Source organism: Vigna unguiculata, chromosome 9 (assembly GCF_037176805.1).
Source record: "Vigna unguiculata cultivar grain cowpea cultivar isolate G323 ecotype 2 chromosome 9, ASM3717680v1, whole genome shotgun sequence".
Lineage (NCBI taxonomy): Eukaryota > Viridiplantae > Streptophyta > Magnoliopsida > Fabales > Fabaceae > Vigna > Vigna unguiculata.
In genome coordinates this window covers 10,674,048-10,692,850 of record NC_140800.1, presented here as the reverse complement: position 1 = coordinate 10,692,850, position 18,803 = coordinate 10,674,048, and the positions used below count along the sequence as shown (strand labels likewise).

At 32.8% G+C, this 18,803-nt stretch overlaps 1 protein-coding gene and 1 pseudogene across 4 annotated transcripts; both read left to right on the top strand.

The window, feature by feature from the left end:
- Positions 1-6,078: 6,078 nt before the first annotated feature.
- LOC114163080 (putative alpha,alpha-trehalose-phosphate synthase [UDP-forming] 9) lies at positions 6,079-11,878 on the top strand. 4 transcript variants are annotated; one of them, XM_028047152.2, is made up of 6 exons: positions 6,079-6,481; positions 7,273-7,351; positions 7,530-7,713; positions 8,417-10,480; positions 10,834-11,107; positions 11,191-11,878. In XM_028047152.2, exons 4-6 carry the CDS (start codon positions 8,496-8,498, stop codon positions 11,527-11,529), a joined length of 2,598 nt encoding a protein of 865 aa, XP_027902953.2. In that variant the 5' UTR covers positions 6,079-6,481; positions 7,273-7,351; positions 7,530-7,713; positions 8,417-8,495; the 3' UTR covers positions 11,530-11,878. The 4 variants fall into 4 exon arrangements, with proteins under 4 accessions (XP_027902953.2, XP_027902951.2, XP_085522605.1 ...); XM_085666479.1 differs by lacking the exon at positions 6,079-6,481 and adding an exon at positions 6,509-6,688; XM_028047150.2 differs by lacking the exon at positions 7,530-7,713 and having other exon boundaries at positions 6,080-6,481.
- Positions 11,879-13,474: 1,596 nt separating this feature from the next.
- LOC146883520 (uncharacterized) lies at positions 13,475-16,065 on the top strand (annotated as a pseudogene).
- Positions 16,066-18,803: the final 2,738 nt, after the last annotated feature.

Sequence of the window (18,803 nt, the reverse complement as noted above, 5' to 3'; positions counted from 1 at the left end):
ACTTTGTGGGACAAGTCTATGTTTATCCACAACCAAGGAACACACACATCACTTCAATTTTTAAATTTAGACGTGTTCTCAATAATTCGGAAACGAGGAGTTTGACACGGTCAATTATTTTCATTTATTTTATTTATATTAAAACGAATGTATAAACGAAAATTCAAAGTCAATTGTAATTAAACGCGAAGAATCACTTTTCCAAAATTTATTGTTTATTCTGATCTTTATTACTTTCTTTCACACCGCGTATATATCTACCCCAACAGCGTTATCAACCCGTTTCTGAACATTTCTGTTTATCCTCTTCTGTTCATAAACAACGTATGAAATGTCTGTCTTACCCATTTTGCAAACAAAAATGTTAAATCATCTCCTTGTAAATAATTAACATAATAAAAATTGCAGAATTCTATGTTTTATGAGTCCAGTTTGTATAAAATGAGGGCAATGCAATAATTATAATATTATAGTACAATAAATTTATCAAAGATATAATAATACTTAATATTACTAATACATTTTATGGTGGTTTTTAATAATGTTTTTGGTTATTAATTTTTTAACTAGTGCTGTTGAAATGTTGTTAATAGAATCGTCATAAAATTAAGGAATTTATCATATATTATGCATATAACGTTTCGAGTTGTTCTACTTTAATCAATATAAAAGAAATAAAAGTCTAATCCTTACAATTTCTTCCTTAGTACAATATTACATATGTTAGTCTTAAAAAAATATCACATTCTTTAAATATAAGATTTAAGCCCAATATGCGTAAAGAAAAAATGTCCACGTTTGAACTAATTATAGAATGTGTTATAATAGTTTACAAACATTACTTGTATTTTTATCTTGGGGCACAGATCTTGAAATTGCAAATACAACAATCCTAGGTGGCATCCAAATTCTCTGCAGTTATTTTTATTTGCAAAGAATCTTTTATACCGCTGGAAAGTAATTTTCTTTTACAGAAATGTATATTTAAAACAAAACAAAAAAAATCAAATTTAAACAAAACTAAACAATACTTTTGCCAATAAATTATAAATATAACTTAATTTTGTGCACAAACCTAGTATTTTTTTCATCTCTTGGGTTTTTTTTTACAATGATATAACTATGTGTGTAAAGTACGTGAGGAGAAGTGGATATGAAACTGTTTAATTTTAATATAATTAATTAATCAATTGATATATGGAGTAATTTTATAATATAGTGTCAGTAAATCTTTTTAATTATTTATAAAGTCAAAGCATATTTTTTATGAAATTTTCTTATAAAGTTGTAAAGTATTTAGGTAAATGATTTCTTGAGAATGATAAAAAGTACTATTTAAGAAAGAAAAGAACCTATACGTATATGTTTCTTCAACACAGTGAAATGTGGTAGAAGATATGAATAATATTTGAGAACACACACAAAAAATATTGGTTTGAGGTGAAAGGATAAAAGTTACATGTGCAATCAATGAGGAAGAGAAAGAATATGAAATAAAAACTAGTTTCAAATAAAAAAAACACAATTAGATTCTATACATCTATTTATAAAGGTAAAATTATATTTGGAAATAAGGTAAAAGAACAAAATCATCATTCTATAAATATGTGAAAAAGTGAAATTATACTTATATATAATAAGAGAAAAAAATGATTTTATAAGAGAAAGATAAAATTATCATTCTATATAATAAGTCCATAAATGAAAAAAAACACAACTAACATTCTTCACCGCATAGCCACCATAGGAACAGTATTAAAGACCTTGCACAAACAACCTTCACCGCAAATCGGTCGCCATCGCACTACTAGAACACCATCACATAGCACTTGCAAATAACGCAGCATCACCGCTACATCAGACCTCCACCGCATCGCGCATGAGCCATTGCACCACAACAACAACCACCATACCTCCCTCCCAACGCACTCCATGGTAGCCAGATATGCAAGCCACATCGCACGAACAAGATATGTAAACCACAAAGTATTTCTTCACGCACTTGTCGCAAACCACGACTCATATAGATCAGATATCCATCGTGCACCACTCATTAAGCCATGCGAGCACCAACAACGACCTCCTCTGTAGATCCATGAGTACACTCTCCAAAAAATGCAAACTCCACTACAAATCAAAGTGACTCACAGTCCTTGCATCTCCATGAACCTAGTTGCAGATTCATTATGCCAACACAACGTTGATAGTGATCCTTCCATCAAATTCCTCATTACAACTTTAGCAAACAAAGATAATTCTCTAATACCAAGGAATTAATATTTTTTTATGTGAAAGATCAAAGTAAGCTGCAACCACAGAGCCTACTAAGAAAAAAATCCTACCAAACCATAGCTCTTGATACCACTTGTTGGGAAAAATGCATTATTAATTAAGAACATTAGTGTCTTTACCCCCAAGAATCACTCTATTAACAAATAAATAATATAAAGACAAAGAATACAAGAATATAACGTGAAAACCCCAAAACCGAAGAAAAACCACGATCGTTGTCTAATGACAACTAGAGAATAGCACTATATGAACATTTTACAACATATAGACTACACTCTCATGTCCTTTGATCCCAAGTACACTCATACTCTCCAAAACAAGAATTAAACTCAAACCTCATAACACTCTACAATAAGAGTATAAGAAAAGTCATATACAAGCTTAAAGTGGGTTTGAATGAGGCAAGAAACACCATGGACTTAGAGTCCATTATATAGTCACTAATATCCACTCTTTTGTTTATCCTAGGAGATGTGAGACTTTACAAGATGCATATTTTCATCATACTTAATAGAGGGAAATAGATACACAAGGAACAAGAAAAGCATGACCTTTGACACTCCAAACTTGGCAATTTGTAGAAGAATTTTATAAATTTGAAAACACATAGAGGAGTTCCTTAGTTACAAATAGCTTCCTTATACCATTGTTTGGAAACTTTGAATAAATTAAAATTCACAAGAATTTTGTGAAAAACTTGTGAGCCCTTTTAGGAGTTTGTTACTATCTTTTAGAATTTTACCTTGAAGTCTTAATAGTTTAAGTGATGGCTCAATCTTTCAACTAGTTTACTTAAGTGGTGTGACTCCCATATCTTGATTTTTTTTACTATACAAGTAGAATTTACTTTTAAATTTACCAAAAAGGACAACTTTAAAAAAAATTATAAATTTGGGTAAGTCATTGTCAAATTGGCACGACTTCATTTCAAATAAGTAAAATTGACATGATTTTTTAATTAAAAGAGTGAAGTCGTACAAATATGATACAACTTTAGTTCAAATACACTAATGCATAAATCATGTCACGATGACAACTTATCGGAATTTATAATTTTTAAGAAGGTTGTCCTTTTTTATAAATTTGAGAGTAAATTACACAAATATAATAAAAATAAAATATCATATCTTCTCTATCTTTTAATTTTTTTTTGTACCAATTCTTATTTGTGCCTTAATTCAATTTTCATCTCAAACTTATACTGGATCATTACTTCGCTTTGAGTTTCATTCACTGTTGAATATATAAATTGGGAGTGAGAAACCACTTTGAATATAACATTCATTCATTTATACTTTAGGTTCCATTATTTGGTTTTCAAAGCAAATTCACTTATACTTTGAGGTTCGAGTACTTGGTTGTGAATAAACTTAGTTTAAATTAGTAAGAGAATCACTCAATGTCAAATATTTGTCAGTATTTTGGTCCATGTTTGATTTAGTCAGACATTTTTAGTGTTAAATCTTACTAATTGCATATTTCAGAATTAGTTTCAGCTCATTGTTGTTGGTCCTTTTGTTTTATGTTGGTTCTAGTGCCTTGATATTGATTTTGGTATTGATTTTGGTAGAATAAAATTGAACAAAATTGTTAGTGAAGGAGTATTATTTAACTTGATTAGGAGTTCAAATGTAATTTTTTATATAATTAATTAATTAATTGATATATACTGTGATGTTATAGTATGCCAATACTTAGTATGACCAATTTGATTCAAAAATTGTTTAACTATTTATTAGGAAGCAACTTATAGTGCTTTCATCAAATATGACATAAAGGAGAAACTGTATTTCGAAAATACAATTTTAAAAATATTTTATATATATATAAAAGAAAAATACTGTAAGAAAATGAATAAAATGGCTTCATATAAAAAAGTAATTATTAATGTATAATTTCACATGAAAAAAAAAAGAAAAAGTAATGTTTCAATAAAAAAGTATCTCAAAAGTATAGGAGAATATCATTTTAAATATTTTTTTACTTTCCCACTTAAAAATTATTTAAATAAAAATTTAATCATATAATTATATATATATATATATATATATATATATAATATCCTATTTTAATACTTAAAAAAGTTTAAAATATTGATGAAAGGTGAATTCAATTGAGAAAGATAATAAGACAATATTACTGTTTTGATAATGCACGTGAAAAAGATTCATATTACGAAACACAAAAGTAATAATACAGGAGTTTAGTACTGGAAAGTCAAAGATACATAGGTCCACACAAATCTGCTATCATCAGTCAAGAATTGCTAGCTGTGGAGTAGTTGTCCAAACATTATTACTGAAGTTAAAATTGAGTTCATTAACTTTTTATATCATTAATTGATATATGAAGTATTGAAATGAATATAAAATATTTATTTTATATTCATTTCAATAATGTTTTTAATTATTCATGAAGTGATTTATTTCTAATTATCAGATAAAAAAATACGAAGATTTGTAAAGTATTTAGGTATATTTCTCAAGTTTGGGCAACTTTGTTTTACTTTTGAAGTTATATGTAAAATATTTCTTTAACACAACCAGATGTAGTATAAGAGTAAATTTATTTTATAAGAAAATGATTTGGATAATTTCTCCATTCTTCTTAGTTTCTGTTAATTTACAAAAAAAAATATAATTCTGAAAAAAAAATATAGTGAACATTTATGAAAAGGTTCATATAATTAAGTGTATCTTGATACTAATCTATTGTCCCAAAAACACAATAGATTAGGTTGTAGATATTTTATTAATATTTATATTTTTAAATGTTATAATAATAAAAATAACTGATTTAAAATATATTTAAATAGAAAATAAAATATAAAATTATTAAGAATAAAATATATCCCACTTCTTTTCTTGTTTACACTTATTTCATTTTAGTTGTAAAATTGTGATTAGGGAAGTGTGTTTGACAAATAGATTACATAAAAAAAATTATAAAAAATATTTCCAATGAGAAAGACAAATTTATCTTGTTATATTGTATGCAATACCCATAAACATAATAAAAAACATTTTCAAATGAGATAAATAAAAGATATTTTATATCATCTTCAAATGAGTTAAAATAAATTCTTATTTAAGAAAATACTTTTTACAATATAATCAAACACAATAAGAACTATCTAAAAGTAAATTATTTGTTTGAAAATTATATTTTCAGGACAATAGAATCTAACATTATTCTTTAAATTAATCAGTTTTAAGATATAATTGAGTACGAATCAAATAATTAAATTCAAATAATTATCTACTTAATTTTATACATGTATACATTAAATCACACAATCATAATCCGAAAATTACCAACTAATGGTTATTACTGATGATTTTACATTATAAGCTAAATATTCAGATACCATGATAAACAACATTAATTAACATTTTAGCATAGGCAACAGTTACAAGAACCCTATTGATGCACCAAATCAATTAAAAGACATAATTATGATAGAATATTTGTGGGTATAAAATATTTACGTCATAATTTAATATAAAAAAATATGTAAAGAGTACACATAATATATTTATTAAAAGTTTCAAATAATGAAAAATTAACAGCTTGCACACGAATTTATTACAAGGGCAATTTGGGAAGAAGGAAAATGAGGAAGAACTGGATGGATCACAGTGCCAGCGTAAGACCACCTAGATTGAAATATATCAACTGTGGTGTTTCTTTCTCTCTCCATAATAATAATAATAATAAATTAAAAAAATTTGTGTCCAACTATTTTGCTTCTATTTTCTGACTCTGTAATCCGTTGTTTCTTTCCGACAGCATCCTTTGTTGAACAAACACTTTCCAAGTTGACAAAAAACAGAGGCACCCGAACCAAACGGAACCTGGGATACAAAATTCCCAACATATATTTTTTTTTTAACCATAGCCTAATTAAGACCTATTTTCATTATTAATTATATTTTCTTTTTGGGGTCGGTTTAGATGTTAGAATCCGTAAAACTCCTACAAAATCTCACCAGCTTCGAACCTAACACACTTATCCCATATTTCATATTTATCTAGAAACTGGAAAGAAACAATCTTTTCACTGACCACAATTCTTTTCATTCTTTGCAACTTCCTTTCACAATTCAAGTTCACACCTGTATATTCTGGCTCCAGTTATTTCAGTACATATCCAAAGGTCTTGTTGGTTGTTGAGATAGCGAAGAAGAAGGTAAAACGACTATTTGAGATTTCATTGACTTGTTCTCTTTTCCTTTGAATTATCTTCTTCAAGATAAGACCCTTTGTTTCCATTTCATTAGCTTCCTCAGAAGATTGCGGGGACATTAGTTTTTGAAACCTGCTTTGATTTTCTTCTTCTCTCTCTGTTTTCCGTGTGTTATCCTTGTGTTCCTTGGATCAGTTTGATACTATTAAGGTAAATGCATGTTCTGTCCCGTGTTCTTGACTCTGCTGTTATTTGCTCAAGAAGGAATGTATGTGAATGAAAAGACGCTGCCATTGGTAATAACACACAAAAAATTGTAGTGCATTATGCAAAATTGTACAATAAATCTTCTATAATCCTGCTTGATAATTTAGCTTATCCTCATTAACTATTATTGGACTCTGCTTCGAATTACCTTATATGGTTTGTAGGGGAAAAAATTTTCATCCTTCATCTTTTATCCCTTCACCATTGCATTAATTCAGCATTTTTTTTTTCTTTTTCTTTTATTAATTTCACTCTTTATGCAGATGTTCTTTCCTGTTCTGATTTGTTTGGTTGTGACATACTTTTATTTCCATTTTAGAGCAATTGGGTGGATTTATTTCCTTTCCTAATTGAGAGAATAAATTGAGGGTTGAGTTTAATTGATATATATTTGAATGAAAGTGAAGAAATTGACACCTGCAAAACAGTGTTGTACCTAGCCGACCTAGAGTTAAATGCTTTCTAGTTCGCAATCTCTGTTTCTAGGTTTGTTATTCTGTGTTTCTGATTAAAATGTGCTTGTGTAGATTTGGGTGATCAAAGTAGATTCGAAGAGACTTTCATGAGATTAATTGCCTAATTGCCTGAGTCTCAAGATAAATTAAGGTAAATGTTTGGTTTATCTTATAAGCAGTTTAATCTTTTATAGCCTTTTGTTTTGCTCTGATGACTATGGATTTTTGGCTGAATCTGCTGAAAGTCTATTGTTGGACTGGACCCACTAAACCCACTTTTTTTATCTATGATTTTGGTCTTTTTTTTTTTTTTTTTTTTTCTGAAACAGAGAATTCAATTGATTTTATTTTGAAGATTGGAAGACTTAACACAAAATTTGTAATGGAAAAGGTCATAATCTTAATTTTTCATCCCAGAATCAGAGGAAGGGGCATGCCTGATTATAGGTCTAGTGTGGACAGCAAATAGCATAAAAAAGTAGGATTTTATGCTACAATACCTGATTTGAAGAGGTATAACCTCCTTTCTGTAGTCCCTTAGAAGATATAGTGGTCTTTCGGTGGGGGCAGAGATATACAGTTATTTCATTTGTACTTCCTACACAAAGCTGAAATCATACTATAGATACATAAAACGTGTATTTGGTTTCTGCGTCGTGATGAAACAGTAGAATGTGTGTGAAAAACATGCAAAAGTTAACCTTCCAGGAAGTTTCCACGTTACCAAGGCCAAAAAGTTCACAGTTTTATTCCAAAAGTAGCATAGAACATACTGAAAATCTGGTGATCACAGTTATCTAAGCCTTGGTTTGCTACTTTTCCTATTCTTTAACTCTAGATCATGGTCATCTTGATTATTCTATTTAGTAACTGAAAATTAAGTTGATGTTTCTATTTCTTATGTAATGTACAGATTTCTTCTGCTAAATTACTGAATAATGTTCGAAGAATTTGTAATTGAATTGCTGTGTCTAACATGCTGCTTTATACATTTGTAAATTTTAATGATTCTGCCACTTGTTGGAGTTCTAATTTCAACAATCAATGTCTAAATAACATAAATTTATTCCACGCTTTCAAATCAATCCGTGGTGTAGACTCATCTACTGAAAATTACTGAAGTACTGAACTTGTGGAGTATGAGTGTGTAATGTATTTATGTCCAATCCTACTGCATTGTATGTAGATAATAATTGCTTCTCTTCTATCTTTGCAGGTGACTGCATTTCTTTTCAGGTGTAGATACCAGTTCCTAAATCACAGTAATTTATATCTTCAAATACTTTGAAGTAAAGATGGTGGCAAGGTCATGCTTGAATTTGTTAGACCTGGTATCAGGGGATATGCTGAATTTCCCTCAAACTCCCAGATCTCTACCGCGAGTTATGACTGATCCAGTAATCATTTCTCATGGAGATGGTAAACAAAGTAATGACGATGATTCAGGTGTTAATTCATCTGAACACCGGCGCAAGATAATTATAGTATCAAATTCTCTTCCTCTCAATGCGAAAAGGGATAAGGTATCTGGCAGATGGTGCTTCAGTTATGATGAGGATTCAATTTTTTGGCAGTTAAAGGATGGTCTCTCTCCTGATGCTGATGTGGTGTATGTGGGATCTCTGAAGGTTGATGTTGATGCAAGTGAACAAGATAAAGTTTCCCTTCAGTTGCTGGAGGAATTCAACTGTTTGCCTACTTTTATTCCTCCAGAACTCTACAAACAATTCCATGATGGATTCTGCAAGCAGCATTTGTGGCCTCTATTCCATTACATGTTGCCAATGTATCCCGGAAATCGCCGCTTTGATAGGTCACAGTGGCAGGCTTATGTTTCTGCTAACAAGATATTTGCAGATAAAGTCATGGAGGTCCTTAATCCAGAAGATGATTATGTATGGGTTCATGATTATCATCTTATGGTACTTCCCACGTTTTTGCGGAAGCGATGTAGTCGAGTCAAGCTTGGTTTCTTCCTCCACAGTCCATTTCCTTCATCAGAAATTTATAAAACTCTCCCTGTCAGAGGTGAAATTTTGAAAGCACTGCTCAATGCAGATTTAGTTGGTTTTCACACCTTTGATTATGCTCGCCATTTTCTCTCCTGCTGCAGGCGAATGCTAGGCTTGGAACATGAATCCAAGAGGGGTTACATTGGGCTTGAATACTCCGGTCGCACAATATTCATTAAAATTTTGCCTGCTGGGATTCACATGGGTCGACTTCAATCTGCCTTAGAGCACCCTTCATCTTCTGAAAAAGTCAGAGGAATCCACCAACAATTTAAGGGGAAAAAACTTATTCTTGGTGTTGATGATATGGACATATTCAAAGGTGTCAGTTTAAAATTCTTGGCCATAGAACAACTCCTGCAACAATATCCAGAAATGCAAGGTGAAATAACACTGATCCAGATTTTAAACCCTCCAAGTAGTGCTGACAAAGATGTTGAGAATGCAAAGGAGGAGGCTTACATTACTGCCAGAAAGATAAACCAAAGGTTTGGTTCGGAAAGTTATGAACCTATCACCATCATCGATCGCCATGTTCCTTTCTATGAGAAGGCAGCCTATTATGCTTTGGCAGAATGTTGCATTGTGAATGCAGTTCGCGATGGTTTGAATTTGGTTCCATACAAGTACACTGTTTGTAGGCAGGGAAATTCTAAACTGGATGAAGCCTTAGAAATTGCTTCGGATTCCCCGCGTGCAAGTGCACTTGTTGTTTCTGAGTTTATAGGTTGCTCACCGTCTCTTAGTGGGGCAATAAGGGTAAACCCATGGGATATTGATGCAGTGGCCGAAGCACTAAATTTGGCAATCGCAATGCCTGATGGAGAGAAGCAGCTTCGACACGAGAAGCACTACAGATACGTTAGTTCACATGATGTGGCCTACTGGGCGCGAAGCTTTGAGCAAGATCTAGTGTTTTCATGCAAGGATCACTATAGGAACTGTTGCTGGGGCATTGGGTTTGGTCTGAACTTCAGAATTTTGTCTCTGTCTCCTAGTTTCAGGAGGCTATCCATAGATCACATTGTCCCTGCATATAAAAGGAGCAGTTGCAGAGCAATCTTTTTGGATTATGATGGTACAGTTGTACCTCAAGCATCCATTGTGAAAGCCCCCAGTCCTGAAGTCATATCTGTGCTAAATAATCTTTGCAGTGATGTTAACAACACTGTGTTTATTGTTAGTGGCAGGGGAAAAACTTCATTGAGTGAATGGTTTGATCAGTGTGAGAATCTTGGTATAGCTGCTGAGCATGGTTATTTTATAAGGTAAGTAATCATAATGACTTTCCTGAAATGACTTCAAATGTGCCTGAACATAGCCCTTAAAAGAAAAACAAAGAAAAGTGAAAATGAAAGTAGGTGGCTTTTATCCAGGGCCTACAGCATTTACTTATAATGTTGTGTACTGTAAAAATTTGAGCTCACCTTTAGTACATCTTTATGTAGGTGTTTTAGCTTTTCATGAGTTTGTCTGGTTAGAACCAATAGTATTTATGTTTGATCTTTTCTGTACAAAGTAAATTTGGATTCTCCTTGTAGTACATGTTATGGCAAAGTGGTTATCATGTCAGTGTCAAGTTGTTTAAGGTGATGTTACTCTTGTTTGATCTTTACCACAGGTGGGGTAAGCAAACTAGTTGGCAAATGAGTCATGCAGATACAGATTTTGCATGGAAAAGGATTGCTGAACCAGTGATGAGATCTTATATGGAGGCCACAGATGGCTCTTCTGTAGAGATCAAAGATAGTGCCTTGGTATGGCATTACCGTGATGCAGATCCTGATTTTGGATCTTGGCAAGCCATGGAGCTGTTGGATCATCTTGAAAATGTACTTGCAAATGAGCCTGTTGCTGTAAAAAAAGGACAACATATTATAGAAGTCAAGCCTCAGGTGGTGCTCTCTGTACTTATCACTTCTCATCTCAAGTTATAATTTTTCTCAAAATCTAATGTTGTCTAATCAATGCATTACAGGGCATTACAAAAGGGTTAGTTGCACAGGAAGTTCTTTCTACCCTAACCAAAAAGGGTAAATTGCCAGATTTTGTACTGTGCATTGGTGATGATAGGTCTGATGAGGATATGTTTGAGAGCATTTTAACCAGATGTTACAGTGCTACTTCCTCCTCAGCACCAGAAATCTTTGCCTGCACTGTTGGACAAAAACCAAGCAAAGCTAAATACTACCTAGATGACACCATGGATGTGATGTCATTGCTTGAGGGTCTTGGTGCTGCTTCAGTACCTAAATTAAGATATTCTACAGAAACCCCTTTTGAGAAAAGAGAAGTATGTTTTGAGAATATCCTATAAAGTAAAGGTACACTTTAGCTGTGTAGGCACCAGCATAGGAAAAGGAAACAGTTTTGATTGGTTGTTTTTGGTATGATGTACAAAAGCAGGGTTTAAGGGGAAAAAACTTTGAATCTGACTTTTGATTATAGAAAATGTTGGTAGCAGCTTTAGGTCTCAGAAAATGAACACAGGGAATTAGAGTGATTGGGTTTTTTTGATTGAAGGTGGGGACAGATGGGTGTATCTGTAGCTCTGAAAGGATACTGAATATGTTGATAGATACAGAATCTAGGTATTCATTGGTTGTATATTTGATGGGTTTATTTATACTTTAATGTCATTAAGAATCTAGTATTTTTTGGAATTTCATACTTGAGTAATTGTTGATTAAACTCTTTTTAAGCATGGAATTTGGAAACTGTTTTTGAAACTGGGATTCAGTGAATATGGTTTAGGTGAAAATGGAAAGAAGGAAGAGAATAAAAGGGAAGGAGAAATATTAGAAGGATGGATTCGAAAGGATTTAATGATAAACTTTGTAAGAATTTAAAGATAACTTATTTTATTTGAATTATTTTTTCATTTTATATAGATATTTTGTGTCATTCTCTTTCTGTATTAAATAACTTAAAAATTAATTTTATTTACATTTTGTAGCAACTCAGTGTAAAACTATTTATAGTGTCATTACTATCAAGCAATTTATATCCAACTGTATGTAATACATAATATATATATCTATATATATATATATATATATATATATATATATATATATATATATATATATATATATATAATCAACAATGTTGAATTTTAGTGTCATGTCATTTAAGTCGTTGTTATATGCTCACATATCAATATGCGATCATAATAGAGAAAGAAACGTAAACAAATAACAACAAAGTTAGTATTACTTTTTAACAATCATACGCATATAAATAGATAGAATTTAGATTGTAATACCAATCCAAACATTTTATGTGGCACATATTACTATTCATTCACATTTTATAACATAATCTACTCTAGACTTATGCATTGAGTTGAATATTTATGAAGTTTTACACTTACCTACCATGTAATCTTGTAGTATACTATCATACGAGACCTAAATTTACTAGGCTTAAAAATCATTTCTATATGACAAGGTTAGTTTTTTCAATCCAGTTATGACATTATTTTATATTGATTTTGTAGACCAAAAATCTTATTCAACTTTTACCACCTAAACTTCATTTTCTGAGTTTGAATTTAATAGTTAGGATTACTGTATCCTTTAGGTTCGTACTCAATACATACACTACATTATGCAATATGATATTCCTCCTTTTGAAAGAACACATTCATATAATACACACAATATTCTCAAATCAATCTTTCCTTGTTTTAATAAATTTTAACCTTTTGAGATCATAACCATTCAATCAATATCATTCTCTTAAGGTGTGTTTTGGATTGAGGAAATTATTTGAGGGAGACTGAGTGGATGAATTTAGGGGATGAAGAGAAAATTATAATGTTGTTTATATTGAAAGAAAGATAGTGTGATTTGAGTGAATTTGAAATCAAAGTTTGTAAAAATTTATATATGATGTGATACATATGATAGATTAAAAAAATATTTTAATGATAAAATTAAATGATTACTATTTTATTCTTGAAAATAAAGGTATATAAATTTAAATATAGATAATGAAAATTATATTAAAACTAAATTGAATTTATTATTTAAAATTAAGAAATATTATTATTATTATTATTAATATTAATCATTGGTTATTTCTTCTCTTTCCTTGTAGTGGTTTTCTTCAACAACCTTAAAGTGTTATGTCTTCACCAATCTCACAACAAATCACACAAAGCAGGGCTTCTTTCCACTCACATTGACTAGCATTACAACCACCATAAAGTTTATTGAAGTAAGTATATCTTCAATTCAGGAATTAATGATCTTTAATATATGACTCTCGACACCTCTTGTAAAAGTTATAAAATGGAAAAAAGAAGAATCATATGATAATTTTAATATTAATCTATTGAAGGCAGACTAAATATGAAAACATATCAGCATAATATTCACGCTGATATGGTGCCAATCCAGAATGGGATTTGATTGACAAATCACATTCAATCGATGGATTCATTTAGCATGTTTATAGGAATCGTTTTTTTGTTAATTGATATGTCAATATTTTGTTCCTGCAAACATATTTGTTGTAATATATATATATATATATATATATATATATATATATATATATATATATATGGTTGGTTCATTGATAATAAAATCATCACAAATTCTCCCACTAATACTTTCTGATATAGTTTGATATGGTATCAAAGCAAGATCTATGGGAATAAGGAAAAATTGAACAACCTAAGGGTAAACATGAAGTAAAGACTGGTGACAAAAGGGAAACATGTGTTTCTCCTTATGACCTCAATTCAAATAACAATTCAAGAAACATCATTACTCAAGTTCAACTACGAGGCGAAAACTATGAGGAATGGGCCGTGCCATGCAAACATCCTTACATGCTAGAAGAAAGTGGAGGTTCGTTGAAGGCATTGTTGAACGACCCAAAGAAGGAACAACGAAACTTGAAGATTGGTGGACAGTCCAATCTATGTTGATTTCATGGATTTTGAATACCATAGAGCCAAGGTTGCGCTCTACAATTTCATATGCAGAAAATGCAAAGGAATTATGGAGCGATATCCAAGAAAGGTTCTCAATTGCAAATGGGCCAAGGATACATCAATTTAAATCAGAATTGGTAGGCTGCAAGCAAGGAGGAATGACCATAGTTGAATACTATGGAAAGTTGAAAGTGTTATGGGATGAACTCGATAATTATGAGAAAGTCCTAGTATGCACTTGTGCTAACTACACTTGTAATCTTTCCACCAAGCTGGAAACACAAAAAAAAAAAAAAAAGAAAAGGTGCACAAGTTTCTTATGGGGTTAGATGATGCCACATATGGAAGGGTGTGCTCAAGCTTGCTCACATGTGATCCGTTGTCTTCTTTGAATCGAGTATACTCGATCATAATCCAAGAGGAACATGTTTGAATAATTATAAGAACACAAGAAGAATGAGGTGAAATTATGGGTCTTATGTCACATGCAAAGGGAAGAAATCCCTAGGAAACCAAGGACAAAAATCAAACCTGCAGCAATTGTAGCAGATCGGGACACACTGCTGAAAATTGCTTCCAATTGATTGGATATCCTGAATGGTGGAGGGAAATTATGTGATCCCAACAAGGCTTATAACTTAGGCCAACGTCAAGACTCATGCTATGGCCCACATGCACCTCAATGCCCAAGTCCAATCAAAGGCCCAATAACAAGAGACATGTCAAGATATAAGATTAGACTTTATTTATGAGCCCATTGTTTAGGCCATGCTTTAAAAATAAATTGTAAAATTACTAGAAGTAGTTTTGGGTCATAATTGATCTAGCTTTTGCAATTGGGTTCATTCAAGCCAATTACAAAAGTCTAGACCAAGTTTGCATCTAGCCTTATCCATGAGTTGCACATTTAGCAATGTGTTAAATGAGGAAAGTGTGACATGCCACATGGCATGTGATCCACTTTTTGTGGATCTTAGATCTAGATCTAGATATAGACACATGTGCTTCACATGGTCACCTTTCATTTGCATTTCATTTAGTCTTGCATTCGGTTTTCATTTTAGGAGATGCTCTCTACTATAAATGAGATACGCTACACTCTTTGTAAGGTTACTCTTGTATTGTTAATGCCAATACATGTTGAGATCACTCCATGACTTGCATTTTTGAGAGTCCAAATTGCTAGAGCATTCTAGATGTCTCCTCTAGCCCTCCTCCCTAAGTTGTCCTAACCTCTTAGGAACCTTCACCAAACCACTTTCGGTGCCACTACATCTCCAACCTTTGGTGCTTCATCCATTTTGCTGCAAGGAAGCTTCAATCAGCCATCAAATTCCACCATTCCAATTGATTGGATATCCTGAATGGTGGGGGGAAAGACCCAAAACTGACAGGAAAGCTAGTGGAAAGATCAAGATGCTACATCGATCTGGTACAAGACAAGGGAGAGGAGCAAGTTTGAAAGCCAATGTTGCACAAGCATATGCAATCGGTGGTGCAGTCAAACCAATGACAGACGCAGACAAATATGGTTTTGTTGGATTAACAACTGATCAATGGCAAAAGTTGGTAGACATGCTGAACAAAGGAGAAAAGAATGAGAAGATGACAAGTATTTGCAAATTTGCACCCTAGATTATTGATATAGGAGCCTCAAATCATATGACTGGAAGCATGAAAGAAATGCATGATGTACATGATATTCTGACATGTCCAGTTGGATTGCCCAATGGAGAACACACAAATGCAACAAAAGAAGGAACTGTGTACTTAGGGGGACAACTGAAACTTGTCAATGTTCTCTTTGTCCCAAATTTGAATTGCAATGTCCTATCTATATCGCAACTGTTAGATGAGTCAAATTGTGTTATACAATTCACTAATAAATTGTGTGTATTGCAGGATCGCATTTCGAGGATGGTGATTGGAGTGGGTAAATGTAAAGATGGACTTTATTACCTTTGTGGTGCTCAAAGACTACAAGTTAACAAGGTAGACAATGTGGATTGTATGGAATTGTGGCACAAGCGCTAAGGAGATCCATCTTTTAAAGTTACATAACTCATTTATGGATTTGGTAAAAATAAATTTGAGAATTGCGATACATGTTTTAGAGCTAAACAATGTAGAGAAAAATTTCCCATTAGTGAATAAAGAGCTAGTGGTATTTTTGAAATGATACATTGTGATTTGTGGGGTCCTTATAGAACTCCATCTTCATGTGGTGCTTATTATTTTATGACTATAGTGGACGATTTTTCTCGTAGTGTGTGGATCTACCTACTTGTCGATAAAAAGGAAGTATCAAAATTCCTCTTTAATTTCTTTGCTTTAGTCAAAAGACAATTTAATAAAAGTGTAAAAGTGTTTCGAAGTGATAATGGTATCGAGTTTCTTGGTTTGAAAAATTACTTTTTGGATTAAGGAATAATATTTCAAACCTCTTGCGTTCACACACCACAACAAAATGGGAGAGTTGAGCGGAAACACATGCATATTTTAAATGTTGCACGTGCACTAAGATTTCAAGGTAATCTCCCAAATGATTTTTAGGGAGAATGTATACTTACTGCTGTTTACTTAATAAGTTCCCTCAAAAGTGTTGAATGGGAAAACCACCTTTGAAGTACTTTATGGAAATTCTCCTCCTCTTCAACATTTGCGGACATTTGGGTGCTTATGCTATGCACACAATAAAGGAAGACAAGGTGACAAATTTGCTCCCAAAGGGAAGAAATGTATTTTCATCGGTTATCCCTATGGGAGAAAAGGGTGGAAAGTGTTTGATTTGGAAATAAGAGAAAGTTATGTCTCTCGGATTATACACTTCATTGAAAATGTTTTTCCCTACAGTCAACCACAAACAAAGGACAAAGATAATGCCTAGAATCTGCCACATTTAACCAATATTTCTCATGAAGATGAAGATGCTTTCTATCGTGGCAAGTCCTTCGAAGTGAAGGGGAGGCCATGATACCACCGACACAACTCCTATGGCCACCGATGTTTTGCCTTTGTTGCATTCTTCCAGCAACATAGTGCTAGTGACCATGAATGATGTACCCTCATCCATTGAACCTACCGACACAACACCTATAGCTCATGATATTAAAGATGATCAGAATAATGATGTGCCCCGAGATAGTGACATGCATGTGACCTCTTAACTCAACAATTCAAGAGACAAGCGACTTAGGCAGCCTTCCTCACGACTGAGGGGTTACGTGACCAACAATATCCATCAAATAAGCCCATGTGCATGTTTGCCTACACCACCTTCATCATCAAGTAATCCTTATTGTATTACTCAATATGTGAATTGTAATAACTTCTACAGGAAATTGAACCTTTGACATACAAAGAAGCCATGAAAGATGCCAGGTGGTAGAAAGCAATGCAAGCTAAAATTTCTGCACTAGAGAACAACCAAACTTGGGAGTTAGTGAGACTTCCTTCTAACAAAAAGGCTCTTGGATTGAAATGGGTTTACAAGATAAAAAGAAATTCGGATGGGACGGTGGAACGGTTCAAGGCACGATTAGTCATTCTCATAAATCATCAAGTCAAAGGGATCGACTACATGGAAACGTTTGCACCAGTGGTCAACATGGTAACTGTTCGTATTGTCCTCGTGATAGTTGTTGCCAAACACTAGGAATTACACCAGATGGATGTGCATAATGCCTTCTTATATAATGATTTGCAAGAAGAAGTCTTTATGAAACCACCTCCTGGTTTCATTATTTCTCGACTTGGACTAGTTTGCAAACTACAAAAGTCACTCTACAAACTTAAGCAGGCACCCCGTTGCTGGTTCGCTAGACTGTGCTAAGCACTTAAAGGCTATGGGTTTGTACATTCCCTCTGTGACTACTCCTTATTTGTCTTAAACATGTTCAAGACACGTATTGTTGTCCTAGTATACGTGGATGATCTTATTGTGGCTGGAAATGATTGCCATGCAATTAAATATTTCAAGGCTTATCTACATGCCTGTTTTCATATGAAGGATTTGGGTCCACTCAAATACTTTCTTGGGGTTGAGGTTGCTCACTCTAGTTCTGGAATTTATCTATGCCAAAGGAAATATCCTTAGACATCATTCGCGAAATTGATCTTTTAGGTGTCAAACCTACTGCTACCCTGCTCGAACAAAATCACCACCTTGCCTTTGCTGATGGACCAATTTTTTCCCATCCTGACCGCTACCGTCATCTTTTCGATTGTCTTATTTATTTATGCTTCACGAGACCAAAATTATCATATTGTGTTCACATGCTATCACAGTTTATGCAACAACCAAAAGAAGATCATTGTAATGTAGCTCTCTATGTGGTTCGATATTTAAAAGGCAACCTAGGGCAATGAGTTCTTCTACATAGAGACAACAATCTTCTTCTCTTAGCATGGTGCAACTCTAATTGGGCTAACTGCCCTCTCACCCGACGATCTCTCACAGGTTGGATCATCTTCCTTGGCAATTCTCCGGTATCTTGGAAAACCAAGAAACAACACACAATGTCTCGTTCGTCTGCTAAAGTTGAATATTGATCCATGGCCACTACAACGTGTGAACTTAAATGGTTAAAAAACATCTTGCACTGTCTTGGGATAACTCACAGATAACCTATTCACCTCTACTATGA

Coding starts and splice junctions, on each gene's coding strand:
- LOC114163080 (XM_028047152.2), top strand. CDS start 8,496: ATGGTGGCAAGGTCATGCTTGAATTTGTTAGACCTGGTATCAGGGGAT. Junction 10,481..10,833: donor GAGCATGGTTATTTTATAAG/GTAAGTAATCAT, acceptor TCTTTACCACAG/GTGGGGTAAGCAAACTAGTT. Junction 11,108..11,190: donor TTATAGAAGTCAAGCCTCAG/GTGGTGCTCTCT, acceptor AATGCATTACAG/GGCATTACAAAAGGGTTAGT.